Consider the following 15,363-nt stretch of genomic DNA (forward strand, 5'->3'; position numbering starts at 1 on the left):
CAGTAACCATGCAGATCTTGAAATGCAAATTACGATGTACGAAATACGAAATATGAATAAAATATACGAAATACAATACATCTTCATTGGAGATATTTCGATGTAAAACATTATCAAACAATATTTTCGCAATTATCAGAAATATATATTGAAGAAAGAATATAGTTGAAGAAGAGATCAGTTAAAGAACATATCAATGGGACAAAGATAGACGTCGAGGAAAGCTGAAGAGATTTGGCGTCGCTACAGTCGACGACCACGGGGAAGTTCGCCAGTGCTGCACCGAGCCTCGCGCTATATCAAGCACATTGGCTGTCTTTCTCTTTTTTGGTCCATCTCTCTCCTTTCCTCCTACCTTCTCTCTTTTTCTCATTTTCTCTTCCTCTACCTGTCTCTCTTCCTCTTTTCATCTCTCTCTTTCTCTTCCCTTCTTTTATCTGAGTTGGTCATCATCAGAGATCAGCATCATTTTGTCATTCGATTTTTCTCAGATAAGATGTTGTCAATGTGATACTTTTGACATCTCGGAGTGCGGGAACGATCGGAAAACTGGCCAGGGACGGAGTGATCGTCGAGCCAGGCTCGATGAGAAGGAGAAAGAGAAGGCACGATAATGGGCAACGCCACGACGAAAGATTATTCGAAGAACATCTCCGTCGGCACCAATTCGAGAAAGACGCGTTGGGATGGTCCAGGTAGATCGATCTATCGTTTCGCTAATAATTTTACGAGAATCTTCAAAAAAAATTGGAGAGATAAATTTTGTCTCGCTTAAATTTACATCAAGAAGGAAAATATTCATCGATGCCTTATTAATCCATGATTCAATAAATATTACATTTTAAAAAGCAAACGTAACATTTTTTTTATTAGGACAACAGAATTATTGTTCACGTGATTTTAAATTCATTGAATATTATTTATGATAAATGTAATTAATATACACACTTTGTTAATCATATAGACTTAAAAAGTAAAGAGATTGCTATCAATGTTAAATCAAATTTGATTAGACGGTTCCGACACCGAGATGACGGCTAAAATTAGATTGCTATTAACTATTGATCTATGTAGTTTGAAAAAACGTTTAGAGAGAGATCGCGTATTGATTTTATCATTCTTTCGGAGTAATCATATTCCAAAATTCTCGTTATTATACGATGCTCTTTTTTTAAGAGACAATTATTGCGTAATTATTGAACGTTATACAAAAATAGGCAAAAAATAATGATGTTGAATGCTCAATTGGTAGACATTGCGCCGGTTCTATACTTTAATGTACTGCCAAACGCGACGCATTTTATTTTGGGAGCGCCACTTACATACGTACCGATGTTGAAAATTTGCTCTATATACATACGTGAGCCTCACTCTAGCAAGAATTTGCTGACATGAGCATTGTATTAGTATTGTATTATATATGCCTTGAAAAAAATAAAAAAAGAAAAGAAGAAATATTAATAAATTAATAAATATAAATTTCATAAATGTGTAAATTGCATATGTAAAAAAATTAAATAAATATTAATAAAATAATTTTACATAGAGCGATCTTTACCATTTTAATTTCCATTTCGTTGGAATATCCGTAAACATTCGGCATACACTATCTTAGGTCTTCCAGCCCCGCCGGGCAAACCTATCTTAATATCGGGTACGGACGAAACGCAGCCGGATGTTGTGGCGATACGATGGGAGAGGTCGCCGAGTAACGGTGGATCAGCGATCGTCGGATACTTGGTCGAACATCGACGACTGGGCTCTTCTCACTGGGTACGAAGCAGCTCCGATCTGTGTGCCTTTCCGGAGCTGACTCTGAGCGGTCTCCAGCCAGGATGGCGCTACCAATTTCGAGTCAGAGCGCAGAATGCAGTTGGACTTTCGCGGCCGAGCGAAATCTCCGAGCCGCTGACAGTTACCTTACAAAGGGCCGCCGCAGCTTGCGCTCCTCATTTCGATCTGGAGCTCAAGGATACGACTGTGCTCGAGAACGAACAGGTATGTGTTTATGCTGCGTGTATGTTAAAATTTAAATGCAATAATAATTTTGCCTATAGGCCGAGTTTGTTGTACAATTCTCCGGTACACCGTTGCCGAAAATCTCGTGGCTGAAGGACGGTTTTGAGATTTTTAGCAGTAGACGCACTAGGATTATTACAGATAACGGGAAAAGCGTTCTTCTGATTCATCAAACTGCGCATAACGACGAAGGTGAAATCAAGTGTACCGCCACCAATCGAGCGGGTCACGTTGCTACCAGAGCTAAATTAATTCTCGAAGGTAAGATAAACTGACAATTAAGAAAATATGGCTTCTTTGTAATTTTGATAAATTTCTAAATGTTATTTATGCATTTAGCATCACCGCGGATACGGCTACCGCGTCAGTACGAGGACGGTTTGCTTTTCGAGCAAGATGAGACCATCAGACTGAAGGTATCCTTGGCAGGTAAGCCATCGCCTACTGTCACCTGGTATCATAACGGGGAGCTGATATCCAAGGATGCTAGACACATATTTGAGGTGATGGACGGTGAATCAGCTTTGAAAATACCAGATGCCAAACGAAATGATCGAGGCGAATATACCGTCAAAGCCACGAACAAATTGGGTGAAGATGTTGCGTCTTTTCTGGTCACTGTAACAGGTGTGTAATTACATTACATTAATATTCAGATATTAGTTTTATAAAACTCTTTATAATATATAATATATTCTTTATAATTTATTAGTTTTTTGCGTCATTAATTTTTACCAACAGATCGGCCCGCTGCTCCCGGAAAAGTGACTGTCGAAATGACTCTTGGTAGGTCGGTGACATTATCGTGGAAAGAACCAGAGGATGATGGCGGATGCAAGATCGGCACTTACATCGTCGAATACTATAGAGTACGCGATCGAAAATATTTTCATTCGCGTAATTTTTTTTAGAAACTGATTGCAATGATTGTTTCAGATTGGCTGGGAAGTGTGGCTTAAAGCAACGACAAGCAGACGCACCAGCGCAACGTTAACAGAATTGATCGAAGGCTCTGAATATAAATTTCGGGTGAAGGCTGAAAATCCTTACGGAGTCAGCGATCCTAGCGAAGAAAGCGACGTTGTCTTCATTCCAGATCTTAAACGAAGGTACTTTACTGTCGACGTGGCTTTCTCCACTTTGATATATTTTTTATCTGCGCAAAAATAAATTCATAGTCTCATATTTGTAGAATTGTTACACCTTTGAATGAGAAGTCGCAAAGTCATAGAGAAATCAGTAGATCTCGCGGCGACAAACGCGAAGTGAGTTTTACTATGCCGGCGCAAAGAACTAGGAGTTTAACGAGGGAAGAAGCTAGAACGCGAAATGACGAAGGCAGCGATCGCTTCGCATACGATGAGCGATCTGCTTCAATACAACAACTCACAACGCCGATTTCTACGCTGGATAGACCGTCCAGAGCAGACAGTAGAGTGACATTTGCACCGGACACTTTGGAGAAGGTGCAACCACCAGTTCCTCCGGCCAGATCCAGAGATCACGCTTCCACAAAGCAACAAGTTTCTCCTGGAAATCATACAGACAGATCGAATACTATGGCAGATATGAAAGACAAGGTAAGACAAAAAAATAAATATAAAAGATAGACTAATTTAATTACAGATTAGAAAGTGAAAGATATACACGTTGTTTTTTGCATTGTAGCAAGATATTGTTGTAAAGAGAGAAAGAACAATGTCGCCGAGACCAACCGTGACAGTCTCTTCTCCGGAAGAAGATTTCAAACCACGCTCGGTATCTATGGTAAAAGAAAGAAGAAGTCTTTCTCCACTTTCGATGCCAAGATTTCAAGAATATCAGAAAGAGGAGAATCGCCCCACAACTACCCATCTTTTATCATTTTCAAATTCGAGTCTGAAAAGACAGATCGCCGTAAATGAACCCATGTTACTTTCACCGCAGAATAGCCTACAATTGCAAAAGATGTCACGAGAGGATGATGAAGACGTTTTGCACGGTAGCTCAGAGTTTATGCTGGTTCTATATCCGGAGGATGAGATGCAAGAGGAAAATATGACGAATGACACATCGCATGAAACTCGCAGAAGTAAGTGCGCGTGAAAAATCCTACAATAAAAATCTTTAAAAAATACAAGAATTGTACTAAACAAATGCATTCATTTTTTAGGTAACAAACAGGACATAATCGAGTTGACTGAAGAGGAGAGCGATCTCATACCGCCGCCAATATCATTGTCTCTTCCGGAATTATTTAGCCCGCAGCATCAAATAGTCGAAGTGATGCGAGGAGCGGTCAGCTCCACCGAACTTCTCCACGAACGAGCCATGGAACGTTTCTATCGCGCGGTTGCCGCCGAAGAGGCATCTGAGATTGCCAAACAGAAGACGCAGCTTGAGAGGCAAACCGGCGAATTGGCGCTATTAAATGTCGAATCTGCTCAGAAATCGTCTCTTCTAAGACGCCTATCCAATTCTGGCGTCACGACTCAGAATTTGTTCGTCTCGTGGCAAGCTAAAAAGAATCGTCGAAGATCGAGCGAGGGGCAAACCGAAGCAACCCCGAAAATGAAACATCTCTCGCCGGCTTTGCTGCCGGATGTCGAAGCCAGGTCGGATCCAAATCTCCCGTCTGAAACGACGATGGCCGATTCCTGGAGGAGGAGCAACGAGGACGAATCTGTAGAGCGTCTGCGTAGATGGCACGAAGCGAACGTACCATTGTCGGAGGAGGTACAAGAAAAATCGATACGAACAGATGACGAAGAGGGGATGGCAGCTTCCATTACTGTAGCCAGAGCCAAGGAAACGGAGGAGGAGGAAATTAATAGCATCGAGACTTCCGAAGAATCGTCGGAAGAGATTAGTAGTGCGGATAGCGAAGACTTGAAGTCATTAAAATCAAGGATTCTAGCGAGACAAGTTATCGATGAAGAAGATACTTATCATCCTAGAGGAAGGCCAATTCCACATGTCGAACCAGAATTGCCACAGATTTCGTACGATAGAATGAACTTGGAGATTCCACCTGTCAGAGCACTTACTCCTGTCTCGCCGAACAACATAGTACCAAAATCTATTTTAAAGAAACCCAAGGAAGAAATTCCTCCAGATAATTTTGACGGATCGGTTTCTCCAGAAATACCAATTAGACAGATGTCACCGCAGCCATATGAACAAGAAAATGTAGGAAAAGTAATTGATGTTGGGGAGAAAATCACAGATTTTTCGAGCATATCCGAGGCTCTAAAGACATCTACAATGTCGGAATCCGATACAGATAGCATCTTATCGGCAGCAGAAGCGGCGAAAAATCGACGAATGCAATCGAAATTGCGATCCATAACACCTGAAGAAGAGGCGGAAATAGAGGCCAGAATGGCGGTCGTGAATCAATACACCGAGATAGTTCGCGAGTACGCGAGTCATTCGCGACACGGTAGCGCAGCCAGTTCTCGAAGATCTTCCATTTCCGAGGATCAAGCGGATCTAAAGCATCGAGTGCAGGAAAAACTTGCGCCGAAGCTAATAGATAAACAAAAGCAGGATGAGACGAAATTAAAAATTAAAGATAAGGATAAAGTCGACAAACAAGTAAAAAATAATCAAGCGCCAGCAGTTGTCAAAAAAGAAAGTGCTAATTCCAGAAGCACGACTCCTGCAAAAGACACGACGATTGCGAAGCGCGGAAGTAGACCGACTTCCCGAGACCAATCTCCGGCTACGAGAAAAAGGGAACGAACAACAGGCGCTTCATCGAGATCATCCTCGAAGACTCGAAATCGCACGCCTTCTCTGGAAAGAAACAATCGATCATTAGCGAAAAACGATTTAAACGAACAAGGCTCTCGTAGATCTAAAATACCTTCTCGCCCTTCCTCGCGTTCCTCTTCGAGATCAAACTCTAAAGAGAGATTTAGAGCGACGGCATCGGAATCAAAAACCGAGAAACTGCAGAAGGCACTCGAGAGTAACAAGTATCGAGCGATGAAAAAAGAACCCGAGGTTGCCAAGGAAATTGCCAGGAAAAGCACACCTGAACGGACAGATGGCAAACAGTTAGCTCTGGAAGCTAAAAACACGGTCAGATCGACAGTGGACTACATAACCGACCTAACGTTGCTGATGGCCGCAATGTACGTTTATTTCTTCAAAAAGGAAACCCTGGCGGTTCCGTTTATCGCTCTACTTCTATATCGAAGAATACAGGAGGAAATTCACGGGTGGATGCCACGTCGCTGGTGGCGGTCCACCAAGAAACCCTGATTGACCGACGTGTGTGTGCAAATGGTCATATATATTTTATGTACATCATGTTTTCCAATCAAACTATGCTAAAAGATTACCAAAGAAATAATATATCTTACGTTGAAACGATATAATATATCGAGAATTGCAAACTATTTATGACATCCTTCACATGTAATTTTATCGATACTCGTTATTGTTATCCGCTGTATTTATAATAAATATTAAAATTCCTTATCTCTAATAAATTATATACATATTTTCACCAAACTCCAATATTATGTGTATTTTTTATTCCGTTACTTTGCACATTCTTATATTACGTTATACCTTATTATATAAATAACTACATTACTTTGAGAAATTTACCTTTCGAAAAATATTATTTACTGCGTTCATTTGATATGATATGCGAATTATATATGTTCATGTTAGAAAAATTTCCGTATCAAATATAATAATTTTTTTTTCGCATTCTGAAAATATTCTACACACTTATTTAATTCGCTAAATTTCGCGACTCGAAAATATGTACCCGGATCAGATACCTGCGAGATAAATCTCAGTTTCGCGCGTTAAAAGCAAAAGGAAAAGTGAAAATAGGAACATCGGCGCAGTTACATTAGCGAAAGAGAGACAAAGAATGGAAAAACGAGGGTATGTAGATCCCGAACGGCGCATGTGCTTCTTTCGTTAAAACGACGAAGCCGAGAGCGCGGCGTCGGGACGATTTTAGAACGGAGCAGGGCCTCCTGCCGTCAGACGTTTCGTGGCGTAGGGTGTGCTGTATCAATATAGGGTCAAGACAGGAACAAGCTGGCCGGTGGTGGTGGTGAACGGTGCAGATCTTCCCGAGTAATACACGCGTACGTACGTCGGCCCTTCGCGAGTAATGTCAATGCACGGAAAGACCGTTCTACGTAACGTTTAACGAGATGACCTTAACAGGTAAGATGCACAGTTGAGTTGTCGTAGTGCATTAGCCGGTATTAACCGGCATTGACGAACCGCCGGTTCACCTAAGACGATACACAATGAAGAGATTTGGGGCAAAAGTGCGAAATTTTTATGTTTTATACGTGCGCCTTATTTTTATATATTTTGTCGTGCTTGCCAGTGAAAAAAGAAGTTTGTCACAATTGCTATTACGTAGTATATAAATAAGTATTGTCATAGGAATGTACAACATTGTTGAAATATTTTTCAATCAATGTATATACTAAATTAAAATACAAATGATAATCAACCACTTGATTTAAAAGAATTCATTAACAAAAACTTTAATTAAAAATAAAATGCAGAATTTTATATATATATACAATACTTATTAAAAATGAAATTATTACTTTTCTCCCCCAAGTTTCATCTCTAATAGTTGGGGTGGATCAATTTGTCTTATATTTAACTTACATATATCTCGCAGTATTTTATGACTAATATAAAACGCACAATCGCGGTTGCGCGGTTTAAAATACATTTAACGATCATAATTGATCTCTTCGCGGAATCATAGTGTTTTGATTCAATATAAATATCGGTGGCGCTGTTTGCCAAAAAATTTTTGTTAAGCAAACGTGAAAATATTTATTTATGTTAATGGTGCAATCTGGACATGCGTGGGTGCATCCGATCGAAATTCCGAACACTTAACATCGTAAAATTTACAAGTAACAGCGGCTTCTTTCGGAAGGTAAATACGATCGTAAAGATTTATAGATCGGCTACGTTTTATTTTCTTAAGTGGTTCCGCTTTACTACACTTTACTGAAATATAGTCATCTATATTTATGCTACTATTTTGCATATGTACCTACTATATCGCCATTCTTGTAGCCATTTTGCAAAGCACGTGAATCTCGAAATAGCGGAATAACTTTTCAACAGTAAATTTCCTCCCGTCATCGAGTATTGATAAAGCATGTATTTTTTTCAAATATAAACAAAATCTCTGATATTGAAGCTAATATAATTAGTTTTCTTATTATAAAAAATAGGAGAGTATAATTAATTTGCAACAAGCAAAATACTTACAGATCTTACGAGGAAGAAAGGACCGCCAGAATGGGTCGAAGAAGATCAGATCGTGTCAGCTCAAGGACGCGTAGGCGAAGACATCATCGTCGAAGTGAAATTGGTTCCACCCGAAAATTGCGATGACTTACAATTCGACCTGTAAGTATAACACAAATGTTATTCTATCGAATGAAGCGTAAACAGCTTTGCATATATACCTGTTGCTCTCGTATTGCGACATTTTAACAATAATCTTTTTCGTGTTATCGTTCATTCTCATATACCGGCCTTAATTTTATATAGGACCTTGGGACGTGCCAAGGATCAAACGCGAGTTATTTTAAGCTGTCGCGCACTTAATTTCGGAGAACTGAATTACACTTACCGCGTATAATTTTCCTCAATATTCTTGTATGGATCGTCATTCCAGCAATGTCGAGAATGTGAACAATACGTACGCTCGATGCATAGTTTTGCTAATAATTATTTGCCAGTAAAAACGAGCGATATATAATTGTATATAATATAATAGTTTACGTGATATATTTCAGTCGCCAAAAGACTGAAAATAAATAATGTTTGATTTAAAAAACGCTCCAGTCTGAGTCATATAGATATTTATTACGCGAATGTGATTTCATCTACCTGTGTATTTTAAACTCATAGATAAGTATTTATAATATATACTATCATTAATTTAAAAAATAAAGTCCCATAAAGATGAAGATTTCAAAATTGTTAAAAATTTATTTTTAATTTTGATTTGATAAATTCCATGATCGGTAGACTAATAAATCTACTCTCTCGTGGGAATGAATTTGTTGAACTATATTTCACTTTGCACATGACATAAAAAATCATATTTAATGTAGACAATCGGCAAGCTTCTTACTTCGGGATATTTTAATCGTCGCGATAGATGATTTGTTATTTTACGTCACGTCAATGATATGAATAAATTACAAATATCTTGAATTCTGAGTTTCTCCTCGCGCGAAGACGTAACTCTATATAAGTTAATTTCGACCGCGAAATTTTCGCGAAAAGACGAAAGAGACGCCGATGCTTTTGCCCGGTCCAACTATATTCCACGGTTGGCTCTCGCTAGCTTCTATATGAGAGATAGTTGGTTGCTTACGTTGCGGTTCCTTGAAACTATATACACGAAATCGTTGATGGAGGTGGAAAATTTGGAGGGGACAGTCTGACGTTAGCGTCGCGCTATCAGTCTGATGCTGAAAGAGCGTCGCGACGACCGATCAACCCCTAAGAAAGGGTGCTAAACCATTCGCTTTTTTTGTGCATCGGTACGCGTCTCTTATCCATCGATATAGAAAAGGTGCTTGTGTGCTCTATCGAGATTGAAAGTTGTCGAAATCCTAATCCTTCAAGCTCAATCATGCTGGTATGCATCGTTGTGCGCTTTTCTTTCGAAAAAATAAATAATTGCGCTTAATCATCAATGAAAAGCATAAGCGAGGAATCGCTTCTTTACCGTTTCTGTCTTTGGTGATGAGAAATCATCTGAAAAATATAAAAGTTCATGTAAGTTTCAAAGTGAAGATAATGACGTTATGAAAGAATGAAAAAAAAAAAACAAAGATTAGACATCATCTTCATCGGAAAAGCTGGATTGTCATTATATTATCATAATTTAATTATGTAAGATTAAAAGGTAAACCCCGACGGATTTTAATATAATCTCGATAAATATGAGACATATACCGATGCATCGAGCTTAATGAAACGAGTTTGCAGAGCGCCATCGCGCTGTCAAAATTATCGAACGACCGATGTGTACTTCGCTAATTTTATCGCTCACGCGGTCGTTGCAGTGTGTCAGGATCGAAGATTATGCGCGACGAAGATGAATATCTCGCAAAAACTGAAGCATATGGCAGAAACGTGCTGTCTCTCCACGTGTGATTGTTGATATTTCCGAAACACTTTTTAATGTGAGAAAAGATAAAACGGTATTAAAAAATGTTTAAAGATAGAACGAGCCGAAATGTTTGTTTGTAAAAGAATGTGGGCAATTTATGGCAATTACCTCATCGACGGTACGCTCTGACAAGAAAGTGTAAGCCTCCCTATCGATTCATCATGGGAAGTGATTGCTGCAAATGCACTAACGGTAAAAAGAATTGCGCCATTACTGGATCCTCCTCCGATGGATCGGAATACCGGTAGGACGATAGGAAAAGAGCTTTTAATCTAATATTAGTTTGCGAACAATTATATCTTTATGACGTTAATGTTAAATAATACTCTCACTCGTGTTCTTGAATATTTTACACATATCGATTATCTATTAAATGCGAATAAATGCGATTAAATGCGTGTTTAATATTATGTGCTTGAAAGAAACGTAAAGTAAATAAAAGAATAAATTTATTATGTTGCAACGACGCCGCGTGGCGTCAATGGATTCTCGCCCGTCTTACGTCAGATGCACCGAGTTGCATCAAGTTGCGTGCTTGATTCATATACGATATTTCTAGGATATGTTCTATGTTTTTCTGAGCGAACGGTAATTTTGTAAAGAGAAGAAACACATCAAAGAATCAATCGATTGTGATTGTTAGATTTTTTTTCTCTTAGTTTTGAACAAGCCTGACGAAAAAGATGACAAAAATAGGGCAGTAGAGCAATGCCAAGACTCTAGATCACTCTGTGTGACCAAAATATGCCGGGCTGATATAACATATTTTTACGTAGACGTAAGCATACGCATGTGAAGAATATAGCAAAATAATAGACTGTCTCAATGACATAGTAAAACTACAATTTTCCTTTTCTTTTCATTCATTCTAAAGTTTCATTTATTGCACTTGTGATAAATTTTGATATTTATAATTCATATCATGTGAAATTAATAGAAAAGAAATTATCATACATACTTATTTTTAATATACACATTAAATATAACTTTGCTTAAAAGGTTAAATAAAATTGGACGCAAATCGTAAAACTTGATTTTAAATAATTTCAAGACCATCCGAATCGAAAATATTAACAGAGAAATGATAGATAGATTTAGTCAAAGTAATGATTCATCTGACCTGATCATTTGATCATAAGTCTCGAAAGACAGCGTAATATGTTTGATAAATAAAAAACTGTTGAATAGTAATTTTATTATATTTAAATAATTTTGCAACAAAATTTATTTTTCCACACCAATCTATTGACGTCTGTGAATTATAAAATTATCGCGTATCCCTCTACGTACCACTGACCAAAAATTGTGCCAGGTTCTCCGTTTTTCTCACCTTCGTTTAAACTAAATATTGTTTGATTTACCAAATTTGCAGAATACGAGACGGATTGCCAATTTCATCGGATCGATATCGATTGTCGATGCGAGGCAATGTCGTGCAATTGGCCTTGAAGCAATCGCGTAAAAACGATGCGGGTTACTATTCTCTCGTAGCAACAAGACTCGGACAGGAAAACGATAAAGGGGCTGTAAAGAAAATTCACCTAAGCATCAGCGAAGCAAGTTACGAAGAGGGCGATCCCCCAATCTTCTTGAGAAGATTGAGCGATCTTGCGGTTAAGGTCGGCACTCGAACCAGATTTCTGGTAGAGATTCGAAGTTCAACCACTCCGAAGGTACGATTTTATACGTAACGGTAAATACACAGCGAGAAATACTAAAAAAAGAACAAATTAATCGCACACATATTGCACTGCGAATAAATTTTTCTTTGTAAAAATTTAATTAGATAAAGAGTTTGTGTGTATGTACATTAACGAGGCAAGAAAATCATTTACCATTTGGCAACATGGCCATATCTGTAACATGACGTAAGAGACGTCCTGACCTAAGATAGACAGATAATATATTGTGCCAACTACCGCGATCAACCCGGAAGATGGAACTGATGGTCCCAGCGGTTAACTTATTGTTAGGCATTTCCCTTCCTTCTTCTATCCCAGTACCAGACGAAACGGGAAAGGTGAACTAAGATGGGCCCCGGGAGGTCCATGACCTGAACTTACGGCGAAAGACGGTGAAGAGTAAAGGAAACTGGTTACGCGTTTTCTTGTGCGTCGTATTAATACTATTATTACGCATGCCCGCATACTATGTGCCAGACTATATATCCCAATATTCATTCCTTCGCATGTCTCTTCCGCCATTCGCGAAGCAGCTTAACAGCATTATAGCGTTTTATTACAGCAAATCGCGTTAACGTACGCGTATTAAAATAAAATTAATATCGAAAGACTTGATGAAACGATGTTCCCATGATAATTAAATTAAACTTATTAATTTCAGATATCTTGGTACAAAGATGACTCACCGATTCATGAGGGACCCAGATTTTCCCTCGTTCACGAGGGAAATTTTCATTGCGTCGACGTTGCTCCCGTCACGGTCGAGGATCAAGGATGCTGGACTTGCATGGCGGAGAACCGTAGCGGAAGATCTTCATGCACGTCCACTCTCACTGTTATCGGTAATCTTGCATTCAATAGATATCTCACTTAATACCTTGATTAATAGCCTTGATTAATTGCGGATTGCGTTTCAAACTTTAGTTCCCAAGGCTTACAAAAGACCAGAATTTGTCGAAGAACTTCGGGCGCTTCTCACTGAAACGGGTACCGTGTCACTGGAATGTAAGGTAGTCGGTGTGCCCACGCCGGTGCTGAGGTGGTTCAAAGACAGCAAGGAAATTAAAGCTGGCGACGTTTTCGCTTTGACCGCTAATGCCGATGACCCGACCTCTCTCGGCGTTTATACCTGCGAAGCAAATAATTGTATGGGAACAACCTATTCTTCTTCAAAGGTAAATGCGCTCATTATTAATTCATTAAAATAATTTGATTGTGACGGTGATTTTTTTATAGCTCTTAACATGAACATGTATTGTTCCATTTCAGGTTCATGTAGTCGGAAGAGGAAGCCGAGAAGGTTCGCTGAAGCCCGCGGATACCTTGGCACCGTCTGGACCTCTTCCTGTTTTTAAACAGATGCTCCAAGATGAATGTTGCCGGATCGGAGACACTCTTGTGCTAACCTGTCGAGGTAGATTATAATTAATAAATGTTTCAATTCTTTTATTAATATTTATTTTATATTTGTATCTAAAGTATATTCATTAACGTAGCTCAAGTACCACCCTGGCCGAAGGCAATCGTCTGGTACAATAAAGGAGGTCGCGTCGAACCCGACGAAAGATATCACATAATAGAAGATGGCATCGGAGGATATTCAATCGAAGTGAAACAAGTCGAGGCTATGGACGAGGGTGAATGGAAGTGCGTCGCTACCAGCGAGGAAAATATGAAGCAATTTACGAGCTGCTACGTAGCAATGTCTAGTACGTATTTAAAGAAATAGCTAGTTAAAATAAACACAATCTCGTCGTCACTTATATCATTTATATCGACGTCTGTTTAATTTTTCACAAGTACCAAGAAACTATAGAAAACCGCGTTTCATGGAGAATCTGAAAGCAGTCTTGACGGAAGAAGGTCTTGTCTCGTTCGAATGCAAAGTCGTAGGTTTCCCGACGCCGTTGCTAAGATGGTTCAAAGACGGTCAGGAACTTAAGCCAGGAGACGTCTATCAATTAACCGGGACTAATTCATTAGGTAAGCAGCCGCTGAATATTTGCTATATATTTCCCTTTTTCATTATTTTATTATGCACTTATATATTTTATCGATAATATTCAGGTTCGTATTGTTGCATCGCGAAAAATTGCATGGGTGAGGCCAAAAGTACAGCTGAATTAACTATCGAAGACATCCAGAATCAATTAAATGAAGAAGAACGTTTTCAGCTTTTGAGCACCAATCAACCGCCAAAGTTTATAAAAGGTCTCAGAAGTTGCGAGGCAAGGATAAATGAAGATTTTCGTTTTACAGTACAAGGTACTTATATTTCCCTAGTTTTTTTTTAATAAACAAGTCAGATAAACGCACGATTACTTTTTTATTACGCGCAGTTTTAGAGTTTTCGTATTAATAGAGCCATTTTTTTTTAGTCAGTGTTGCACCAGAACCAAGTCTTTCTTGGTACAGAGACGATGCGTTAGTGGACGAATCCGATAAATATCACGGGGCAAAGGAGAATCTTGGCACGTGCCATCTCGAAGTGCAAAAACTCGAATTTATCGATCAAGTGAGTATTTGCGGAAATACATAACCATCGCCGAGAAACGCTTACGAATGATTTTTCTTCTAGGCCGAATGGAAGTGCGTAGCAGCAAACGATTTCGGTCATAGCGTCACTTCCTGTTTTTTGAAGCTAATCATTCCCAAACATTATAAAAAGCCGAAATTTCTCGAGAGCTTGCGCGCGATTCTGTCGGAAGAAGGCGCGGTAAATTTAGAATGCAAAGTTATCGGCGTCCCGCAGCCAGTTTTAAAATGGTACAAAGACAATGTCGAACTAAAACCCGGCGACATACATCGAATTATCTCTGGGCAAGATGGCACCTGCTGCTTAGGAACTTACACCTGTGAAGCTACCAATTGCATGGGAACAGTCAGTAGTTCCGCATCTCTTTTAGGATTTGAAGGTAGACTTTTAGACGTGTATTCATTGCACATAGTAATTTTTAAGTGTACAGTTCTTCATGCAATTTCTAAGAAAAATAAAAAAAAATATTTTTTGCCATTTTTTGTGTAATTTTTATGCATTGTGACCTGTATTATTTTAAGCAGAAATAAAATTTAATCTCGCAGATAAGAAAGAAACGAAGGAAATTCAGTCACCAAACGGTCACGAACTGGCGAGGAATCTATCGTTATCAACGATACATGAAGAACGAACCTCTCAGTTGTACGATACACCACAGACGGATCATTCTATCACTTATGATGAGCGCGGTGAAGTGTCCTTTAGTTTTGACGGCAAAGAAGTGTCAGTCAGTTTGTACGAAACACCCGATCTCACCGAGGAAGAGGCACTGCAGATTGTCGAAATGTATGCTGATCAGTTGTCCGAACATGTAACAGGTAAGAGTTTATTTAATTTTTACACTGATTCATTATAATATAATATTATTATATATTATAATAATTATATATTATAATATTATATATTATTATAATTATATATGCAATATTGTTATAATTATA

General features: G+C 38.8%; 2 protein-coding genes and 1 long non-coding RNA gene across 11 annotated transcripts in view; 2 read left to right on the forward strand and 1 right to left on the reverse strand.

Annotated features, from left to right (window-relative positions):
* The first annotated feature begins 268 nt into the window (after nucleotides 1-268).
* Nucleotides 269-6,525, forward strand: LOC145964333 (uncharacterized). Its single transcript, XM_083086971.1, has 9 exons — nucleotides 269-695; nucleotides 1,616-1,998; nucleotides 2,058-2,280; nucleotides 2,359-2,646; nucleotides 2,761-2,888; nucleotides 2,956-3,128; nucleotides 3,212-3,599; nucleotides 3,688-4,090; nucleotides 4,172-6,525. The coding sequence occupies exons 1-9, from the start codon at nucleotides 614-616 to the stop codon at nucleotides 6,265-6,267; spliced, it is 4,164 nt and encodes a 1,387-aa protein (XP_082943097.1). The 5' UTR covers nucleotides 269-613; the 3' UTR covers nucleotides 6,268-6,525.
* On the reverse strand, nucleotides 412-15,234 carry LOC145964336 (uncharacterized). Of its 3 annotated transcripts, none has more exons than XR_014436424.1 (7): nucleotides 15,056-15,234; nucleotides 12,573-13,292; nucleotides 9,401-9,786; nucleotides 8,648-8,824; nucleotides 8,281-8,419; nucleotides 1,559-2,637; nucleotides 412-1,424 (listed from the first exon to the last, which is right to left on the reverse strand). It is a non-coding gene; the product is annotated as an uncharacterized LOC145964336 (long non-coding RNA). The 3 variants fall into 3 exon arrangements; XR_014436423.1 differs by having other exon boundaries at nucleotides 9,155-9,786; XR_014436422.1 differs by having other exon boundaries at nucleotides 8,908-9,786.
* The window catches only part of LOC145964329 (uncharacterized), a 38,487-nt gene continuing 30,085 nt past the window's right edge, over nucleotides 6,962-15,363 (forward strand). For 2 of the 7 annotated variants that reach the window (XM_083086959.1, XM_083086960.1), the window contains exons 1-12: nucleotides 6,963-7,197; nucleotides 8,283-8,421; nucleotides 11,577-11,877; nucleotides 12,548-12,728; nucleotides 12,811-13,061; nucleotides 13,156-13,300; nucleotides 13,383-13,595; nucleotides 13,687-13,869; nucleotides 13,954-14,151; nucleotides 14,265-14,401; nucleotides 14,465-14,801; nucleotides 14,968-15,240. In XM_083086959.1, the coding sequence (XP_082943085.1) occupies nucleotides 7,185-7,197; nucleotides 8,283-8,421; nucleotides 11,577-11,877; nucleotides 12,548-12,728; nucleotides 12,811-13,061; nucleotides 13,156-13,300; nucleotides 13,383-13,595; nucleotides 13,687-13,869; nucleotides 13,954-14,151; nucleotides 14,265-14,401; nucleotides 14,465-14,801; nucleotides 14,968-15,240 (2,371 nt within the window). In that variant the 5' untranslated portion in view covers nucleotides 6,963-7,184. Of the gene's footprint in view, nucleotides 7,198-8,282; nucleotides 8,422-9,508; nucleotides 10,449-11,576; nucleotides 11,878-12,547; nucleotides 12,729-12,810; nucleotides 13,062-13,155; nucleotides 13,301-13,382; nucleotides 13,596-13,686; nucleotides 13,870-13,953; nucleotides 14,152-14,264; nucleotides 14,402-14,464; nucleotides 14,802-14,967; nucleotides 15,241-15,363 lie in introns of those variants that run through there. The other 5 variants (XM_083086964.1, XM_083086963.1, XR_014436418.1 and 2 more) reach the window with 4 other exon arrangements.

This window comes from Camponotus vicinus, unplaced genomic scaffold (assembly GCF_025532165.1).
Source record: "Camponotus vicinus isolate PSW18456_S1 unplaced genomic scaffold, iyCamVici1.0 SCAF_13, whole genome shotgun sequence".
In the NCBI taxonomy this organism is placed as follows: Eukaryota; Metazoa; Arthropoda; class Insecta; order Hymenoptera; family Formicidae; genus Camponotus; species Camponotus vicinus.

Coding starts and splice junctions, on each gene's coding strand:
- LOC145964333 (XM_083086971.1), top strand. CDS start 614: ATGGGCAACGCCACGACGAAAGATTATTCGAAGAACATCTCCGTCGGC. Junction 2,281..2,358: donor AGCTAAATTAATTCTCGAAG/GTAAGATAAACT, acceptor TTATGCATTTAG/CATCACCGCGGATACGGCTA. Junction 3,129..3,211: donor ATTCCAGATCTTAAACGAAG/GTACTTTACTGT, acceptor TCATATTTGTAG/AATTGTTACACCTTTGAATG.